General features: G+C 47.1%; 3 protein-coding genes across 3 annotated transcripts in view; 1 reads left to right on the top strand and 2 right to left on the bottom strand.

Annotated features, from left to right (window-relative positions):
• Nucleotides 1-8,785: 8,785 nt before the first annotated feature.
• The window catches only part of LOC119466270 (probable ATP-dependent RNA helicase DDX43), a 91,498-nt gene continuing 83,730 nt past the window's right edge, over nucleotides 8,786-16,553 (bottom strand). The window contains exon 2 of the mRNA XM_037726749.2: nucleotides 8,786-8,879. The gene's annotated coding sequence lies outside the window, so the exon portion shown is untranslated. The remainder of the gene's footprint in view (nucleotides 8,880-16,553) is intronic.
• The window catches only part of LOC119446583 (probable ATP-dependent RNA helicase DDX43), a 114,406-nt gene continuing 107,520 nt past the window's right edge, over nucleotides 9,668-16,553 (bottom strand). The window contains exon 2 of the mRNA XM_037711090.2: nucleotides 9,668-9,709. The gene's annotated coding sequence lies outside the window, so the exon portion shown is untranslated. The remainder of the gene's footprint in view (nucleotides 9,710-16,553) is intronic.
• Nucleotides 10,094-16,553, top strand: part of LOC125944107 (uncharacterized) — a 56,504-nt gene continuing 50,044 nt past the window's right edge. Inside the window, exon 1 of the mRNA XM_049664053.1 lies at nucleotides 10,094-10,203. Coding sequence (XP_049520010.1) covers nucleotides 10,094-10,203 — 110 coding nt within the window. The remainder of the gene's footprint in view (nucleotides 10,204-16,553) is intronic.

Raw genomic sequence — 16,553 nt, 5'->3', positions numbered from 1 at the left:
ATAAATAAAGTTCTCGTATTGCAAAAGAGAATTGTTCGCATAATCGCCAATGTTGATAATACAACTACTTCCAAGTATGCATTTGAAGCACATAACGTTGTCCGAGTCAATCATTTGTATAACTTTAAGTTGTTACAAAAAATGTATTTTTCGACGGCATCCGTTGCCGATTTTTATTCTACTCTGGCATCTTTGGACATGCGTCGTGCCAACATAAACACAAGAACTACTAATACATGGAATATACCTCGTTTTCGCACTAATTATAAATTACAAATGTTGTCTTATAACCTGCCCCATGTTCTAAACACGTATAAACATACAATAGGATACACCAAAGCTGAACTGTGGAAATATTTTGTTGAAATGTGATTTTATGCCCCCGGCTTGTAGATGCCGCATGTTTTGCTTGATTATTACTATTATTATTTCTGAACATATGTATGACCATTTCAGCGTTTTGATTTTCGATTTTATTGTTCGAATTTTGTGCAAAGACTATTAGACTTTCTATGCATAAATAGTGAATGTTCTCTTTATTGAATGTGACTATTGTATGTGTGTTTGTTGAAGATTTCTTGTACCACTCGTGTGCTACTGCTTGTATGGGTTTTCTGGACACAGTCAAGCTGCGCATGCAGCTTTTTGCCAGAAAACCCTCCAGTTCAACCTGGAAAAAATAAACTTATAAAACTTATAAATAAAAATTTCCTGGGCTACAAAGTGAGCGCTAACGGAGTTGAGCCGACGTCTGAAAAGGTTGAGGCAATAACGAGTGCGCCTGAACCAACAAACAAGTCCGAGCTACAGTCATTCTTAGGAATGATAAGTTATTACAGCCGGTTCCTCCGAGACAAAGCGTCGATCGCCGAACCTCTTCATCGTCTATTGGATAAAGAAGCTAAGTGGAAATGGGAAGCCCCGCACAAAGCCGCTTTCAACAAACTTAAGGACGCACTACGTGAGTGTACGGTTCTTGCGCAATACGACGACTCTCGCCCACTGATGCTCAGCTGGGATGCTTCGCCTTATGGGTTAGGAGCAGTTCTTGAGCAGTTGGACGGAAACCGACACGAACTGCCAATAGCGTTTGCGTCAAGAACACTCGGCAAATGTGAGAGAAACTACTCCCAACTCGACAGAGAAGGGCTTGCAATAGTGCTTGCAGTCACGCATTTTCATCAGTACATTGCCGGTCGGCATGTACTCATAGTGACTGACCATAAGCCGCTTCTTGGAATAATGTGCCCTAGGAAGCAAATTCAGCAAGTGTTATCACCCCGGATGCTTCGTTGGTGCATAATTTTGAGCGCCTATGACTACGAGTTGCTGTACCGAGAACGAAAAAAACATCAGAATGCGGATGCGCTCAGTCGACTTCCTCTGGCTTCCGATGTTGATGAGCTAGCGGCACCAGGTGACGTATTGATGATTGAAGGTTTGCGCAAACCTCCATTGACTGCCGAGGAAATAGCAAGGCTGACAGTGGAAGACTCCACGCTTTCTCAAGTTTACAAGGGGTTGCAAACAGGATCAACAGCGTCATGGCAAGGTATACACTTCCAAACCTACAAGAGTCGGGTACAGGAGCTCTCTACGCACCGTGGCTGCGTATTATGGGACACACGGGTTGTGATTCCTACAAAGGCTAGGGAAGAGTGTTTGACTCTCCTTCACTCTAACCACTCAGGAATGACTACAATGAAACGCTTCGCTCGCAGTCACCTGTGGTGGCCTGCATTGGACGCTGACATCGAGACCAAGGTGCGATCGTGTGAGACATGTCAGATGCACAGCCATCTTCCTCCAGCAGCTGTAATGCCGGAATGGCCCCGTCCAAGTGAACCATGGGAGATCGTTCATGTTGATTTGCAGGGCCGGTGAACAATCAGAGCTTTTTAATCGTAGTGGATGCCTCCTCCAAATGGCTAGAAGTAAGACAAGTGCCGTCACAGTCTACTGCCGCAGCCACGGATGTGCTACGATCGCTTTTCGCGACTTTTGGCATACCGCAAGTGATAGTTTCTGATAATGGCACAGCATTCGTTTCGTCGCAAATGCAACACTTCTTCAAGTTGAACATGATCAAACATGTAACATCAGCTCCATACCACCCGGCCACAAATGGACAAGCGGAGCGCATATGGTTGCAGAAATGAAGATGGCGCTCAATAAACTGATGGATGGAAGCCTCCCCTGCCGACTGTCATGTTTTTTTTTTTTATTTAAGCAGCATACGACACCGTACACCACAACGCAAAAAACACCTGCAGAATTAATGTTTGGCAGGCAGCTTCCGTCTCATCTGGATGCGCTACACCCCCGGAAACACACCGAAAGGGGAAGGGTGGACGATATGAGAAAAGGTTACGTGAAAGGTGACAAGGTGTGGATAAATAATTTCCTGAACAATAACCCCACCTGGCTACACGCTGTAGTAGTGGAAGAATGCGGCAAGAGGTCCTTTGCAACGATGACTCAGGATGGCAGGCGGTACAGGCGTCACGTAGATCATATGAAAAGAAGATATACGTTGATTGAAAACGCAGTTCAAGAATCACCCTATCATTCTTGTCCAGGAAATTACTCACCCGAAGACAATCGTTTCACTACAACAAGTTCAGGGGCCGAGCGTCCGACAGAAGATGCACCCACGGCTTCTGACTCGTCTCCTAATGCGTACCCGGATTTGCCCACTGAAGCAGGGACGCCCGAAAGACCGCAGCGATCCGCACAGTCGCAAGCCGTTCCCGATTGTATACCACGCAGTCGCTATGGTCGTGCTCTGAAGGCGCCAAAATGGGAAAAGCGTGATATTAAGAAAAAAATGTAGCCAGAGCGGGTTTCGAACCCGCGTACGCAAGATCCCGAATCGAGCGCCGTAACCACTCACCATACAGCCACTCAGGCATACCCTTCCAAAGGTTGCATTGGTGCGAACCATATGATTGCGTTCGAGCGCCCTCGGTGAACGGAACCACATAGAAACGCGGTGCGCGCGAGCGGCGCAGCGTGGCGCCAGCGGTCAAACGCTGTATCTACTAGCAAATGGAGTGTTGCTACCCGGATTTGCCCACTGAAGCAGGGACGCCCGAAAGACCGCAGCGATCCGCACAGTCGCAAGCCGTTCCCGATTGTATACCACGCAGTCGCTATGGTCGTGCTCTGAAGGCGCCAGAGCGACTAGGCATTTCAACATGTCAACATAAAATTGACTAAGATATGTTGGGGTTCACTAGAGGGGGGAAGTGTTGTATATCAGCGTTTGGACGAGCGAGCGAAGACGAGGAGAGCGAAGTGGCGCACCCAAGGACTCTGAGCTCATGACCACGCAGCCGCCTTGCAACGTTCGAAGATGCAATAAAAGGCACTTTACAATAATTCGATTGCTGGGCTGGGTTTCCAGGGAGTTTAGATCTGACGACTTCCCTCAAGCAGATTGAGCTAACTTGAGGCGAAATACCGCGAGCTTCGTTGCAGACGTTGGTTTGTCGTCTCGTACGTCAACGAGTTACTCGGAGTTCCGACGTGGCTATATAGACGGCCCAGGCGATACTGGACGGCACTAGCTCCTTGACTGCTTCTCATCAGATTACAGGCTCAGCTTCTAGACTGATTATATAGCAGGGCCTAAAACCTGTGCTTAAATAGCCTCTCGATCCTTTCCCTCGTTCCTTAGGTCGGGGAACGGCAGTATGGGTGACAGTTCGCCTAATTATCTCATGACTCTTCCCAAAAGTCTTGGCCGCGTCCCTTTTAATCAGGGGCGAGGGAACGGATGATCGGGCGAGGGAACGGAGGTCGCGCCCCCACCCTGCACCACACAGACACACACGCACACACTCAGGTCCGTTGACAAGCACAGAAGCAACAGCGGCCTACGGCCATACGGCGCCCGTTAATCGGCGTGTCGCTGTCTCGAACCTATGCCGTACCGTGAGACCACGACGTATTTGGCGCCCGCTAATCGGCGTGCCGCTATCTCGAAACTATGCCGCACATTGAGACCACGACGTTTTTGGCGCCCGTTAATCGGCGTGTCGATGACTCGAAACTATGCCCCTCCGTGACACCTGGCCAATCCTGCTTCAAGGTCAAGACCTCATCGGAATCGCACAGACAGGTACAGGGAAGACTCTGCATGGCATTCCTGCTACCAGCCTTGATTCACATCGACAGTCAGCCTGTTCCGAGGGAGGAGAGGAAAGGCCCTTCGTGTCTGGTTCTCGCTCCGACTCGCGAGCTTGCCCACCAGATTGAGCGGGAAGCAAGGAAATACCACTACCGAGGGATAAAGTGCGTACGGTCAACGGCGGTGGCAGTCGGCGCTAGCAGAAGCTTCAAGATTGTCATGTGATGTTCCGTTCTAGCCTATTTCCGTTCTCCTTGTTGATATTGCTTTGTTTCTCTGAATAGATAAATCATCACAGCTACCATGTGCGACGTTCGCACATGGGCAAAGAGAGAAGCAGGAGTAGTCAAATTTTGTTTAATTTGCTGCTGTAAATGAGACGCACATGTTTTCTCTTCCCCAAGCTTAACTAACGCAAATGAGAATGTAGGAATTTTTTTCAGGACCGTTCTTACTTAAGCATGCTTTGCCTCCGTACCTTTTTTTTTCGCCTTCATTACCACGGAAAGTTGCCCATGACTATAGAATCCTCAGCTTCAAATCACTATTTCGTCAGTTCTATCCCACATAGGATATTCTCGCATGCAAAGGAAGGTGCATGGCAAAATATGACTACAAGAAGTATGTGTCTTCCTTTCTATCCGCACATGTGTGAACTTTAACTTGATAAGTGGCGTGTTTTTCGCGTGCCTGCCTTTCCATACGATGAATCCACATCAAATTACTCAGCTTTCTGTTGTTCTAAAGACATCCTATTTTGTGTGCTGTTATGTCTGCACCAATATAGTTAGCGAACTAATGCTTAAACGAACGCATCTGGGCTATTTGCTAGCTCAACACTGCTGTTCAATGTAAAAATGTTTTTTGTTAATTAAGCTATATGCCAGAGATACCAGCAGTCATAGAGGCATTGCGTAATCAAGGAGTTCACGAGGCAAACATGAATATCTTGAGAAATATCTGTAAATATTCACAGCTACATTGGTTCTCCACAAGAAAAGTAGAAAGTTAAATATCAAAAGAGGGGTCAGGCAAGGAGACACAATCTCTTACAATGCTGCATGCTTAGAAGAAGTATTCAAGCGCTTAGACTGGGAACGTTTAGGAGTGAGGATCAACGGCGAATATCTGGTCAAACTTCGGTTTGTAGGTGACATTGACTTATTCAGCAACAATGGGGACGAATTGTAACAAATAATTGAGGACCTTAACCGAGAAAGTGTAAGAGTGGGGTTGAAGATTAATATGCAGAAGACAAACATAATGTTCAATAGCCTGGCAACAGAACAAGAAATGTGGATCACCAGTCAGCCTGTATGGTTTGTAAAGGAGTACGTTTATCTAGGTCAGTTGCTCAGAGCCCTGATCATGAGAAGGAAAATTACAGAAGAATAAGTTGGGGTGGAGTACATACGCAGGCATTGCCAAGTCCTGACTGGGAGCTTACCACTGTCATTGAAAAGAAAAATGTACAATCATTGCGTTCTACCAGTGCTAACATATAGGGTAGAAACTTGGAGGTTAACAAAGAAGCTCAAGAACAAGTTAAGGACTGCACAAAAAGCGATGGAACGAAAGATGTTGAGCCTAACGTTAAGAGACAGGGAGAGAGTGGTGTGGATCAGAGAACAAACGGGGATAACCGATATTGTATTTGACATAAATTGAGCTGGGCAGGCCATGTAATGCGTAGGATGGATAATCGGTGGACCATTAGAGGTACAGAATGGATACCAAGAGAAGGGAAGCACAGTCGAGGACGGCAGAAAACTAGGTGGGGTGATGAAATAAGGAAATTTGCAGGCGCAAGTTGGAATCAGCTAGCGCAGGACAGGGGTAATAGGAGATTGCAGGGAGAGGCCTTCATCCTGCAGTGGACATAAATATAGGCTGATGACGATGATGATGACAGAGAAGCACTGCTGTCTATAACTATGAGGAAAAAGATGAACTTCTATCTCTGAACACACCTCGCCCTCGCAATGCATAAAAAGGTACAGAGACATTTCGGTAAAGTAAGACATGCAAAAAGAAATTTATATGCTTGCAGATGGTTGCCTGTAAACTTCCCCCACTTAATGTCTCGTCTTAGTTTCTAAATAACCACAACCAGCAATTTCTCGGAACATTATGCAGACGCAGAAGTCTTTTGTGCCTTTCTCTTATGAAAAGGCTGGCACCGTCCATGGAAGCGTGACAGAAGTGCTACTGTTTGGAGAATGTGCTATAGTAACTCAGCTACAAGCAGCAATTGTCTTGCCCAACTTTTTATAAGTAAGGAAACAGCTTTATTTACCTACTTCGACCGCTTTGGATGGATGGGCGATCTCAAACAATAAACGGTGGCGCCATATCCAGTGACCCAAGTTGTCTACTAGCTTGTGCCCGAATAGACAACCTGCGGCACAGCATATGGGATATTGGTATATTGGCCCTTTTCGCGGCGTCCCGTGGGCGCTGCCATGTTTTATCACGTCGTGACGCGTCCATTACTTGCCTCAGCTGCCTCCGTGTTTACAATGAATGTACATGACGCCCAGTGCGGCTCAGGAAACCTCTGTTTCGGAAGATATCGTAGACGCTGACTGGGTGGTCGACACAAAGCTTTGGCCACAGCTTCAGAGGACATGTAAAAGCGCTTTCGAAGCTCATTAAGCTTTGTCCAAAGGGCGCGAGCATCGTATATGCTTGTTCTAAAAACGAGGCTAAAAATGTAGTCCAAGTCACCCTAGCTTTCCGCTTAGGAATTGAATCAGAATCAGTGTTTTGCTCTTCGGTCTTTATTTGGCAAATACTTAGAAGCAGCAGCTTGCCACGTTTCTGACTCCGAAGTTCGTCGGTGCGGTCACTATCTGATTATTTTCTGCCTAATCGCTCTCGGGTGTGCTCAGTTGCAATATATTTGTTCTTGCTGCACACAAGGCTTGGAACGTAGCTGTTCTGTTCTTTGTAATAGCTTGTAGCAAACAGTATCACTAGTAACTTGCATACTCCTGTGGGCACTGTCACGAAACATTCAGCGACCATTCGTGTGCTGTCGGTATCGTCGCTGTTACCCCATGCTTTGTTGCATTGATTCAAGTGTGCGTAAGTTTGCGTGCGAGTTGGGGTAGATGTGTGTAGATAACGTGTGCGAAAGTTACTATGCCAGAAAGCGGTGCTACTCCTTTTATCGTTGTTTAACGAGCGGTACTCATTCTTGCCGACGTTCCGGGGTTGAAGTCTTTGGAGGTTAGCGATACAATGGCTGACAGGAATTTTCGTGAAAAGTGAATTTTTTTTTATCCACCAGAAAGTCGTACATTGAGAAGGGCCAGCAACAGAGGCTGTCCGTATGTAACAACGGTCCGTGAACTAGGACACATATTCATTCTATTCTTTAATATGCCAGTCACTATTTTTGCAGCCAACTACTGCAAACTTCTCCAATCCACCGCTCCACATTTTGCAACATTAATGGAGCACAGTGCGTGAGTGAAAACCCAGTTGCATTTCCGACAGCTTATCGTACGAAAACAGGGCAGAAGCGGTAATGGTTTCGCATTCGTGCGCGTTCGTTTCTTGAGAACAAACTGCTCCGCAAAAAAGGCCCGCAAAAAGGGTCAATAGACATTCTTGGCCAATCCTCCGTAGCGGATGTACCAAGGTGACCACAAGAGGAATGCATCCTTAAATATGTTAAAGCTATAGTGCCCCATCCGTAACAGATACCTCCGCATCCAGCATGCCCATTTCATCGATAGCCATTGCAACACAGGAGTCGGGACCTCTGTCAAGTCGCTGCTGCGACTTTTAGTCCCGTCCCCTCCTTTTTGACGAAGGAAAATAAAATGGAATGGAAATGGAAATGGAACAAAGTTGCAGTCAACATTCTAGCAGTTGTGGAGATTCCAAAGGTATCTCCGATTTTAAAAGTCATCGTTGATAGTTTCTGCCACAATGTTTTAGTCACTTATTCACACACAGTGTCAATCCTATACGCAATTGTAGCAGGTACTTAATAGTTAAAGCACAAGCTCTCTTCCACTGAGCTTGATAAGCTCACCAAAGAATTCTGACCAGCACTACATTCCCACTATAGTACACGTGCTCTAATGTGGTGCACAATAAACCACGTGGCCATCGAGGTTTACACCTTGATGCAACATTTGTAGAGAGCTGCTCTTGTGACGACCATGGTCTTGAAACTTTACTAGAGAAAATTGCACGACTCAGCAGTGCTTAATATACATGCTGTGGATGTATGGCAAAAATTGCATTAACTTATTACAAGCCATGAGCTGCACACAAAAGGCCATCCGCAAGATAACCATAGGCAACACACAGTGACCGTAATTTTATCAGCCCCACAGTCGCAAAGACATTGGGGGGCTTCTTAATTTGCTTCTACTTGAGGGGACGTCCCTACCATTACGTTCGGAGCACAACCTTGTAGTCACGTTAAATAGGCATTTTCGATTTTCAATGAAGTATGCATTGAACTTTTTTTTCCAGAGTCTACCAAAGCACGAAACAGATGCCAACTAGAACAAACTAGAGTGCATGAACATGGCATGCATTTAATGGCCCTTGATCTTTCATTTTATCTGGGCTCAAGCATGCTCGCACATGCCTGTGTGACAGTGATCAATATACGAAAAGCCGACCTCACCTAACAAACTTTCCAAGTGCAACTGTTGATTGCTTTTTCCCAGTGAGTCATAGCTGTAGTGGCAACAAAAATGTAATAGAGCTACAACAATTTCACCTTTTTAGATTATTTTTTTGCAGATCCTGTATATGTGTCTAGCTACAACATCGACATGTTTAAAGCACGTCGATGCTTCCGAGTCATGGCAACTGGGGCCATTGGAGACTTCCTACCAAAAAAATGTAAGCATGCACCACAGAAGCAGCAGAACATGGCAATTTGCAACAGCGCATGCTTAGTAAAGGTACAGCACGTGCATTTTGAACGAAGGAAACAGGTGTAACAGGCAATAATTGCCTAAGGCAGTAACAAAATTCCTTTAGTCACATTCTTCAAGCATGTCAATGACAGCAATAGCTACTCTTTTGCAAAAACGGAAGAAATACTATTTCTCAATTCTACAGATGTTGTAGTGGTACTGAAAGCGACAACTTATCAACTAGCCTGTCAATGAATGCATTCTGCAAAACTAAAGGCGTATTTTTACACTTTTAGTTTTTCAGAATGCATTCACTGACAGGGCTAGTTGGTGCTAATTCATAATAAAGCTTACGGCAAACACAACACAAGGAGGTGACAGGACATGATTCCTTGTCCCATCTGCTCATGTAGTGTTTGCGGTAAGCCTTATTGTCAACCTAGTTTTGTCACACTAGCCTGCAACATTTCGCCTCCAGATGAATTGCATGCAATGGATGCCTGGGTACTTGTGGCTCACAGCACCTTGGCATAAATTCGCCAAGCATGCCTCGCAAGGTGCCTCAATATTTAGTCAATATTGCCTTTTGAACAGCCCTTATCTTCGTTTAACGCTTTCTTTTTTTTCTCTTCCATGCATCCAGAAGCTGAATGCACTAAGAAAGCACAAGGAACATGCAAAGTGGCACCTGGAAGTGCGAATGCCAGGCAGGCTATCTTGCACAAGTCCAGAGGCGGGGGGAAAAGTTGCTCGTTGCCGCCACCCCAACTGCCACCGCCTCCTCCCCGCGCAGCAGCAATGCCAGAGTCTAAAATTTTTCATTATCGTAATTTTTTTATTAACGGTGCGAGAGAGGCCCAGCGCTTCTTCGTCTCTTCGTCACTCTTGGCAAGCAGCTTGGCCCAGTCAAGCATTAGGCGGCGGTTCTTCTCTTTTGCTGGAGCATGCTGGTTCTTCCGGTGGATAGACGATTGCGTCGATGAGCTCGCGAGCCTTGCGACGCGTCTCTTCAGGGCCCGAGAGCTAAATCTTGGTTTCAAAGTAATTATCTCCGTCGTCTTTCTTGACCCAGATGTGCGCAAACCTGAAGTTCACGGATCCTGGAACCACCTCTGCCAATGATCCTGGCAACATCTTTGACTGGCACCACGATCACTTCAGCATCTGGACGAGACGCATTGGGTCATTGATAGTTACCCGGGCCACGGCCCCCACCAGACGCTACGCCCAGGTTGCCTCCTTCGCCGTAACACCTGAGTTCTGAAGTCGGCTGCGAAGGCCGAGGAGCGTATTCGTCCTCGATCCACTCTTACTCTCCATTCTTCGAAGCAACGTCCACAAGAGTGTATACAGCGTTCCCTGGCCGATGGACGGTCGTGGTGTGAAGCTCGTCAGATCTGGGCCTTGTGGCGGACGGACTACAATCAACACAACAGGTGCCTAAAGACGTCCTAGTCGAGAAACGTCATTCACAAAACCTGGGCACTTCTAGATATGCACGCCGCCACCAACAGCTCTTTAACAAAAATATATCAACATGTATGAAATAAATGAGTTCAATTGCATACCGTAGATGGCGCTACACCTTTTTATTTGCATTTCCTGGCTTACATATGAGGCACTATGTTTCGCAACGCGGATGATAGGTCAACTTGCCATTTCGCGGCTCGCATGCTAGTCTGCGACACTGAGCGTGTCTCGAAGTGAAAAGAAATCACGATTCGACCTGAGGTTTCTTTCCGATTTTGTTTCGGCTGCCACAACCTCCTCCTCGAGAGCGAGTATTGCCGCGAAAGTCGTTAATGTCTTTGGTAACTCGAGTGTCAGCTACCGAGCAACCAAGTCCAGCACCTACGGACAGGTGCTGGACTTGTGAATACAGTTTCCTTTAAGTATACGTGTGCGAATTTGATGTTAAAACAAATATCTCGTCGAAATGTGGCATGACCTCGCAATCATAGATTGGATACACTTGCTTGCGTGCTTCGTAACCTTCGAGAAACTTTCGCCTGCCGTGTGCCCTTCGGCATCCTTCTCTCGCCTTTTACCGTGCATGAACTTGCACTTGAATTTATCGCAGTTAACAGCTTTTATAGTGTTCGATCATCACATACATGACACAGCCATGTAGTAGTGTTGCCACAGGAGTTTTAAATTGGCACGCAGATGCAATTGTTTGTTTGCTTTCTCATTGTGTCGTAGGACAACGTCTGCACCTGAATAAGTGCATCCTGTTCGCAATTCGTATAGCTGTTGTTAAACGTAACTGTGCGCGCAGACGTGAACTGGAGTCATACATGCGGTCGTAGCATTCTAAATAGACCGATAATATAAACAATAGTTGTGCCCGGCTGTACCGGCGTCCATGTGGCGTCGGCTGCTCGGGAAATTTAAAACTGCTGATCTTCCTAAGCGTGATCAATTCATATGTTGCGATTTCCCCAAGTGTTTTGCGGGCTATATTGTTTTTAAATTGAAGGTGATTTGTGCCAAAAAAATTATTCTGGGGTATTGTACGTTCCTACGGGACCGAAACCACGGTCTGATGAGGCATGCCGTAGGGGGGGGGGGGGGGTTAATTTTTACCGCTTAGTTTATTGTTTTAACACCTTAATCTAAGTTCGAGTGTGTTTGCATTTCGGCGCCAGTGAAATGCGGCCGCCGAGGCCGAGATCGAACCCGCGACCTCGAACTCTGCGGCGAGAAGCCATATAGCCGCTGGATTACGGCGGCGGGTATGTTTAGCATGGCTTATTGGCCACAAGTGTATATGGTAACACATAATAGAATTAAACAACAATAAGTGTATGATATAAGAGGACTGCAAACGCGGAATACTTCTACATGTTGTGCAAATCATTTGCTCCAATAGTTTTGGAGGGAGTAAGGCCTACATCCCGATTTCATTCGACCCAGCTGGTGCAGACAGTTTTTCAAAGAGGATATGCACGTGTAGAGTCATGCGCAGTGCCATAAACAAAGTTAAGAAATCTTGAGAACATTATAAACCAACATGTTTTTACAGTACATGAAAAGACATTCAACAGGGACACCAGCAGTAACACAGGCATTGTGAAATCAAAATAGTTTATAGTGTTGTAGTGGGTAGGCTAGAACTATCTAATAGGACTGCATAACATCTACTTCTATAGGCTCCGTACAGTGAAGTTTGCTGCGATTGCTGCGCCATCTGTCGCAGCGCCGCCAACAATAATGAGACGGCCAAAGCGCGCGGGGGTATTCGTATACGCGCGGCGTCGATGGTGCTGTTCGGTCTTTTCTGGCGTTGAGACAATGTCATCCTTCAGCTCGACTAATTCGAATCCATCGACTGAAAGCGTACGGAAAAGGAAGAGGAACAAGTGCCGGTACTGCTGCGTAAAAAACTGCCACAGCCACGAAGGTCAGCCTGGCGTGAAATTGTATACCGATTTCCTGGCCGCCCGTGGGAGAAAGAACGACGAAAAAGATGGATTGTTGCTGTTCGAAGAGTTAAGTAATTGTGAAAACAGCGTTTTCCTAGTGTCAATGTAACTATATGCTTTAAGGTCTAGCCAGGTCTAGCTGCTTGAGGTTCTGCAACTGTATTTGTGTGCTTAGCGCGGTTGGAAGTGTATGGAGCACGTTTTGCACAGCAAGCTTGCGTAGCGCGAAATTTTACGCGCGAATTTGCGCCTCAAATGCTCTTGTAGGCTGCATGCGAATTTTTGTTGATTGCTTGCAGTCCGGTAATTAATTGTTAAATTTCGTTTTTCTGTGATATTTTCAGCGAAGTAAGTAAACTCGGTTTGCGTTCATTTTGGGGGTAGTGATGGTGCGTGTAACATCTAAACTTCAAATGCCTTCACCAAGTGGCGAACGCCGTGAGACTGCTCTCTCTCGTCAGCGCATTGTGGCGTGTTTGCCTCGTTTACCGTCTCGTGAAGAAGTCATTTGGTTACTGCATGTGCGGTTTTGCTTGCGGCCGCATGCACAGGGCACTGTGTCGTCAGTATGAACTGCGTAGTATTCGCAATCATGCTCCTCTTCTTTTCTTCGGCGAGAATGACGGCTCGCCGTGGATGCCGAAGCAGACGAGCAGGATCTGCTCCAAACACTTCGTGAACGGCGGAGTAGCCAATAAAGGAAAAATCAACACCTAGAAACGCTTCATTTATGGATTTGCAAAAATGCGTTTCTGCGCACGTCGGCCACGAAATGAACGAAATACTGTAAATAGCAGAGCTGCAGTTGGACATTTCTGTGACCACGCACCGGAATACCTGGCAACGTAGCAAAAACGACGTGTAATCACCGAATGTCGATTTGGGACTTTTCTCATTCAAAAAATGTCGCGGTAGCATAATCTTGGTTTGAGCTAGTTGCAATGCGCCCCAAGCTCCCGTCCTGTTTGTGTGTTCTTCGTCTTCGTTTAACTTGCACCGCAGATTTTCCTACAATAAGTCGTGGTAGCGTGTGCGCTTCCGCTTATGCGTCAAAACCACTTACTGATATATAAATACATGCATGTTCTCCCTACCTGCAAGGAAACGTCGTACACTTGTTTCGCTTGCTCAGAGTTTCGCTTGCGCCCTCAAGTCGGCGCCGTACGGTCTCTTTGACGTCGTAAACGCGGCCCGCCACATACAGCTTGTCTCCTTTGTCGAGTATTGGCGCACGAAAGTAATTTTCAATACAGCTTATCGGCTTAAAGCCGCAAAACAACACACGCGACATTTTGAACGTCACGCGCGTTGAAACACATACAGTCGCTGCCGCGGGGCTCGGAGCGGCCGTCTCAGTGTTTCACATTCCTACCACCATTGGCGCTGCACGGCGTTTTGCCGTAGGGTTCCTCGATGCGCGCGCCCCCCCTCCGCCGCCGTGGAGGGTGGAGACAACCGCGTCGTCTGCTACGGCGTCCGCCATTGCGATGCCCTCTCCGCAGGCAGCCTATAGCCAGGATATGCAGCAAGCGGTACTTTGCGCCACTGCACGTAGAATTCGTTATGTAAAACGTGTGGTACTTTAACGATATGACGAGAACACAAAGTTTTCGCATCAGCAGCGTGAAGGTCTCCGATTTACGTTTTGCAATCTTTATTTTTAGAGCGGAATTTGCAGCCGGTCTCGCTGGCAGCGGAAGGCTACCATCCAAGCCAGCTGCGTAAACACCTTAAGATAACGTCTTGTTGGGCTATATATTGGTTAAACGTGCGAAACACACACACACACGAGTCCCATCGCATTTCGTTGTGTCTGTGTTTTGTGCCTTCAAGAAAATTGTAAAAAAAAAAAACATTCGTGTTTTCGAATCAGTCATCAGCTACCCCATTTACGGACTGCATGCTGCAACGCAGGGTATTCTGAATTTTTTTATTTCGTTTACCGTCCTGTAAATGTGCAGCTGCATGGGTAAAACTTGTTGGAATACATGTCAGATGATTTGGTGCTCTACATATGGCTTTTGTGGCATTAAATGATGGCTCTCATGCAGACATTGACTATAAAACCTTGTTGAGCATGTTTTCCGCAGCAATATAGCGTAAACCGGTAATTGTTATACAGCGGCCAGTCATCGATATCTTTAACATAAAGCGGCCGCACGGATTCTCAACGTAGAGGAAACAAAATGCATTCAATACATAGCAATTTCTCATATCGTGGATTGTTTATTTGGTTGAGAATTTTTTCAAGAACAAGCGGTACAACTCACTGCAAATTAACTGCACCGCATGTCTTGCTTCCACTCCCACTGATTCTCGCGGCTTCGAGCTGGCGCAGGTGAATGCGTAGCCTTACTCGTGCATAACTTGATATCAACATGTTTTCCAGGGAACCATTATGTCGCTGGCACGTCTGTAGACTGCACTTGGCCCTCTTGATTAAATATTCTGTGACAGCTTTTAGGGGGGACTTCAGGGTGAACAGGTTTTCAGTCCAGGATGTGATCCCCTTGAAGTGTTCTTCACAGGATATGAGCGAGCTCATAACCTCACCGCTCGGATAACACAAGTTACTACCATCTTGAACATACACTTTCAATGCAGTTAAATATGCATGCTCATGGCTCGCCGAGCCCTGCATTGCAGCCCTGCACTGCTCGCAGTCCGTTATTTTCAAAATTCCTTTCACAAGAAATCCACCAATATGGTGCAGAACGCTGCACTCAATTGAAGTCAGTGCTTCAATGAAAAGAATTTCTGCATCATCGATTTCCTCTTCAACATTTCCGCCACACTCTCGTTGTCTTTGTGAAATCATGTCAGCCAGATACTCAGAATCATCTGTCCCATAACTCGAGGTCGCTGGCGTGTGCAAAAATTTACTGACACACACGAGCTTTAAAGCGCATTTCTTGTCGTACGCGTTTGGAACGGGTTTTCTTTGGCGCACAACAGAAAAAAAAAACATTCTCCAGGCAGTCCTGCGGAAGTGTCCCAGTTAGGAAGAACTTGTAATCAATCATCCGTTTTAAGCAAAACATCTTGCAAACGAAGGACCACTGTCGTTGCAATCATGAGGCATGCTTGTGAGGGCTTCCACTGTGATGTGCTGCCCATCTGCATGCCTTGTATTGTTTCCAATGCCAAGCGCAACGTTTCGCGAGTGGTTTGTGCACTGTGGCACGCAACACCCGGGCATTTGGCCTAGAAGACGCCGCACACGTGTCTCACTGAACCAACCGCGACGATGCGTGGGGAGCGCAATGGCGGCCGCCGGTCGAAAGGCGGCATTCACCCCTTCACAGAATGGCTCCACCCTCCACGGCGGCGGAGGGGGGGCGCGCGCATCGAGGAACCCTATTTTGCCGTATTCGGTTGTAGCGCCCTCTGTTAACTGTACGGAGCCTATAGTTCCAGTTTCACAGTAGAAGTGGCAAAACGCCATTCAAGGAGCTTAATTGTGAGGTGAAAAGAGACAAGGAGGCTACTGCAGCCACCAGGGGCTGTATTTTTGAAAGACCATTTTATTGTAGCGATAGCTACATTACGCCAGGTTTTCGCCTCTTCGCCGTCGCCGCACTTTGAGCAGTGGCCGCACCGTGACGTCACACCACGGCCCTCGATTCTCCAGCAACTCGGCTCGTCGCGGTCGCCGTGCGGCCACCGCTCCTGCCGTTGGTAAAGTCCCTTGATAATTAAGGGGCTTTAGCCGTTGGTAAAGCCGTTGGCCCTCTGTGTGACGTTCGATCCCCCGGCGACATCGGCTCGTCGCGGTCGCCGCGCGGCTAGAGTGAGTGTCCAAAGCGCCGGCTCCGGCGAGGGCCTTTTTCTGTGAACTGCCGCGCCGCGCCGCTGCTGCTCCGGACCCGTGGGCTTTTCGCGCTCGCGAAGCGCGCGGGAAGCGAGGGTCGTCTGCTACGCGCTGTAGTTTTTTGCGTTCGTTTTCCACGCAAAGCACTTAAACTCTATTTAACTTCAACAGTGTGGCGCTGCATGGAGCTTACGCATCTCTGAGCGTTTCTTTGTGCTTGGGCAGCAAGATAATGCAAAAACTAACGTATCAAACTCATCAGCGCGGCCTAGTTGCGGTGCTAGAGTTCAGGAACG

The sequence above is a fragment of the Dermacentor silvarum genome, chromosome 1 (assembly GCF_013339745.2).
Source record: "Dermacentor silvarum isolate Dsil-2018 chromosome 1, BIME_Dsil_1.4, whole genome shotgun sequence".
Taxonomy (NCBI): Eukaryota; Metazoa; Arthropoda; class Arachnida; order Ixodida; family Ixodidae; genus Dermacentor; species Dermacentor silvarum.
This window is presented reverse-complemented; position numbering and strand designations above follow the sequence as displayed.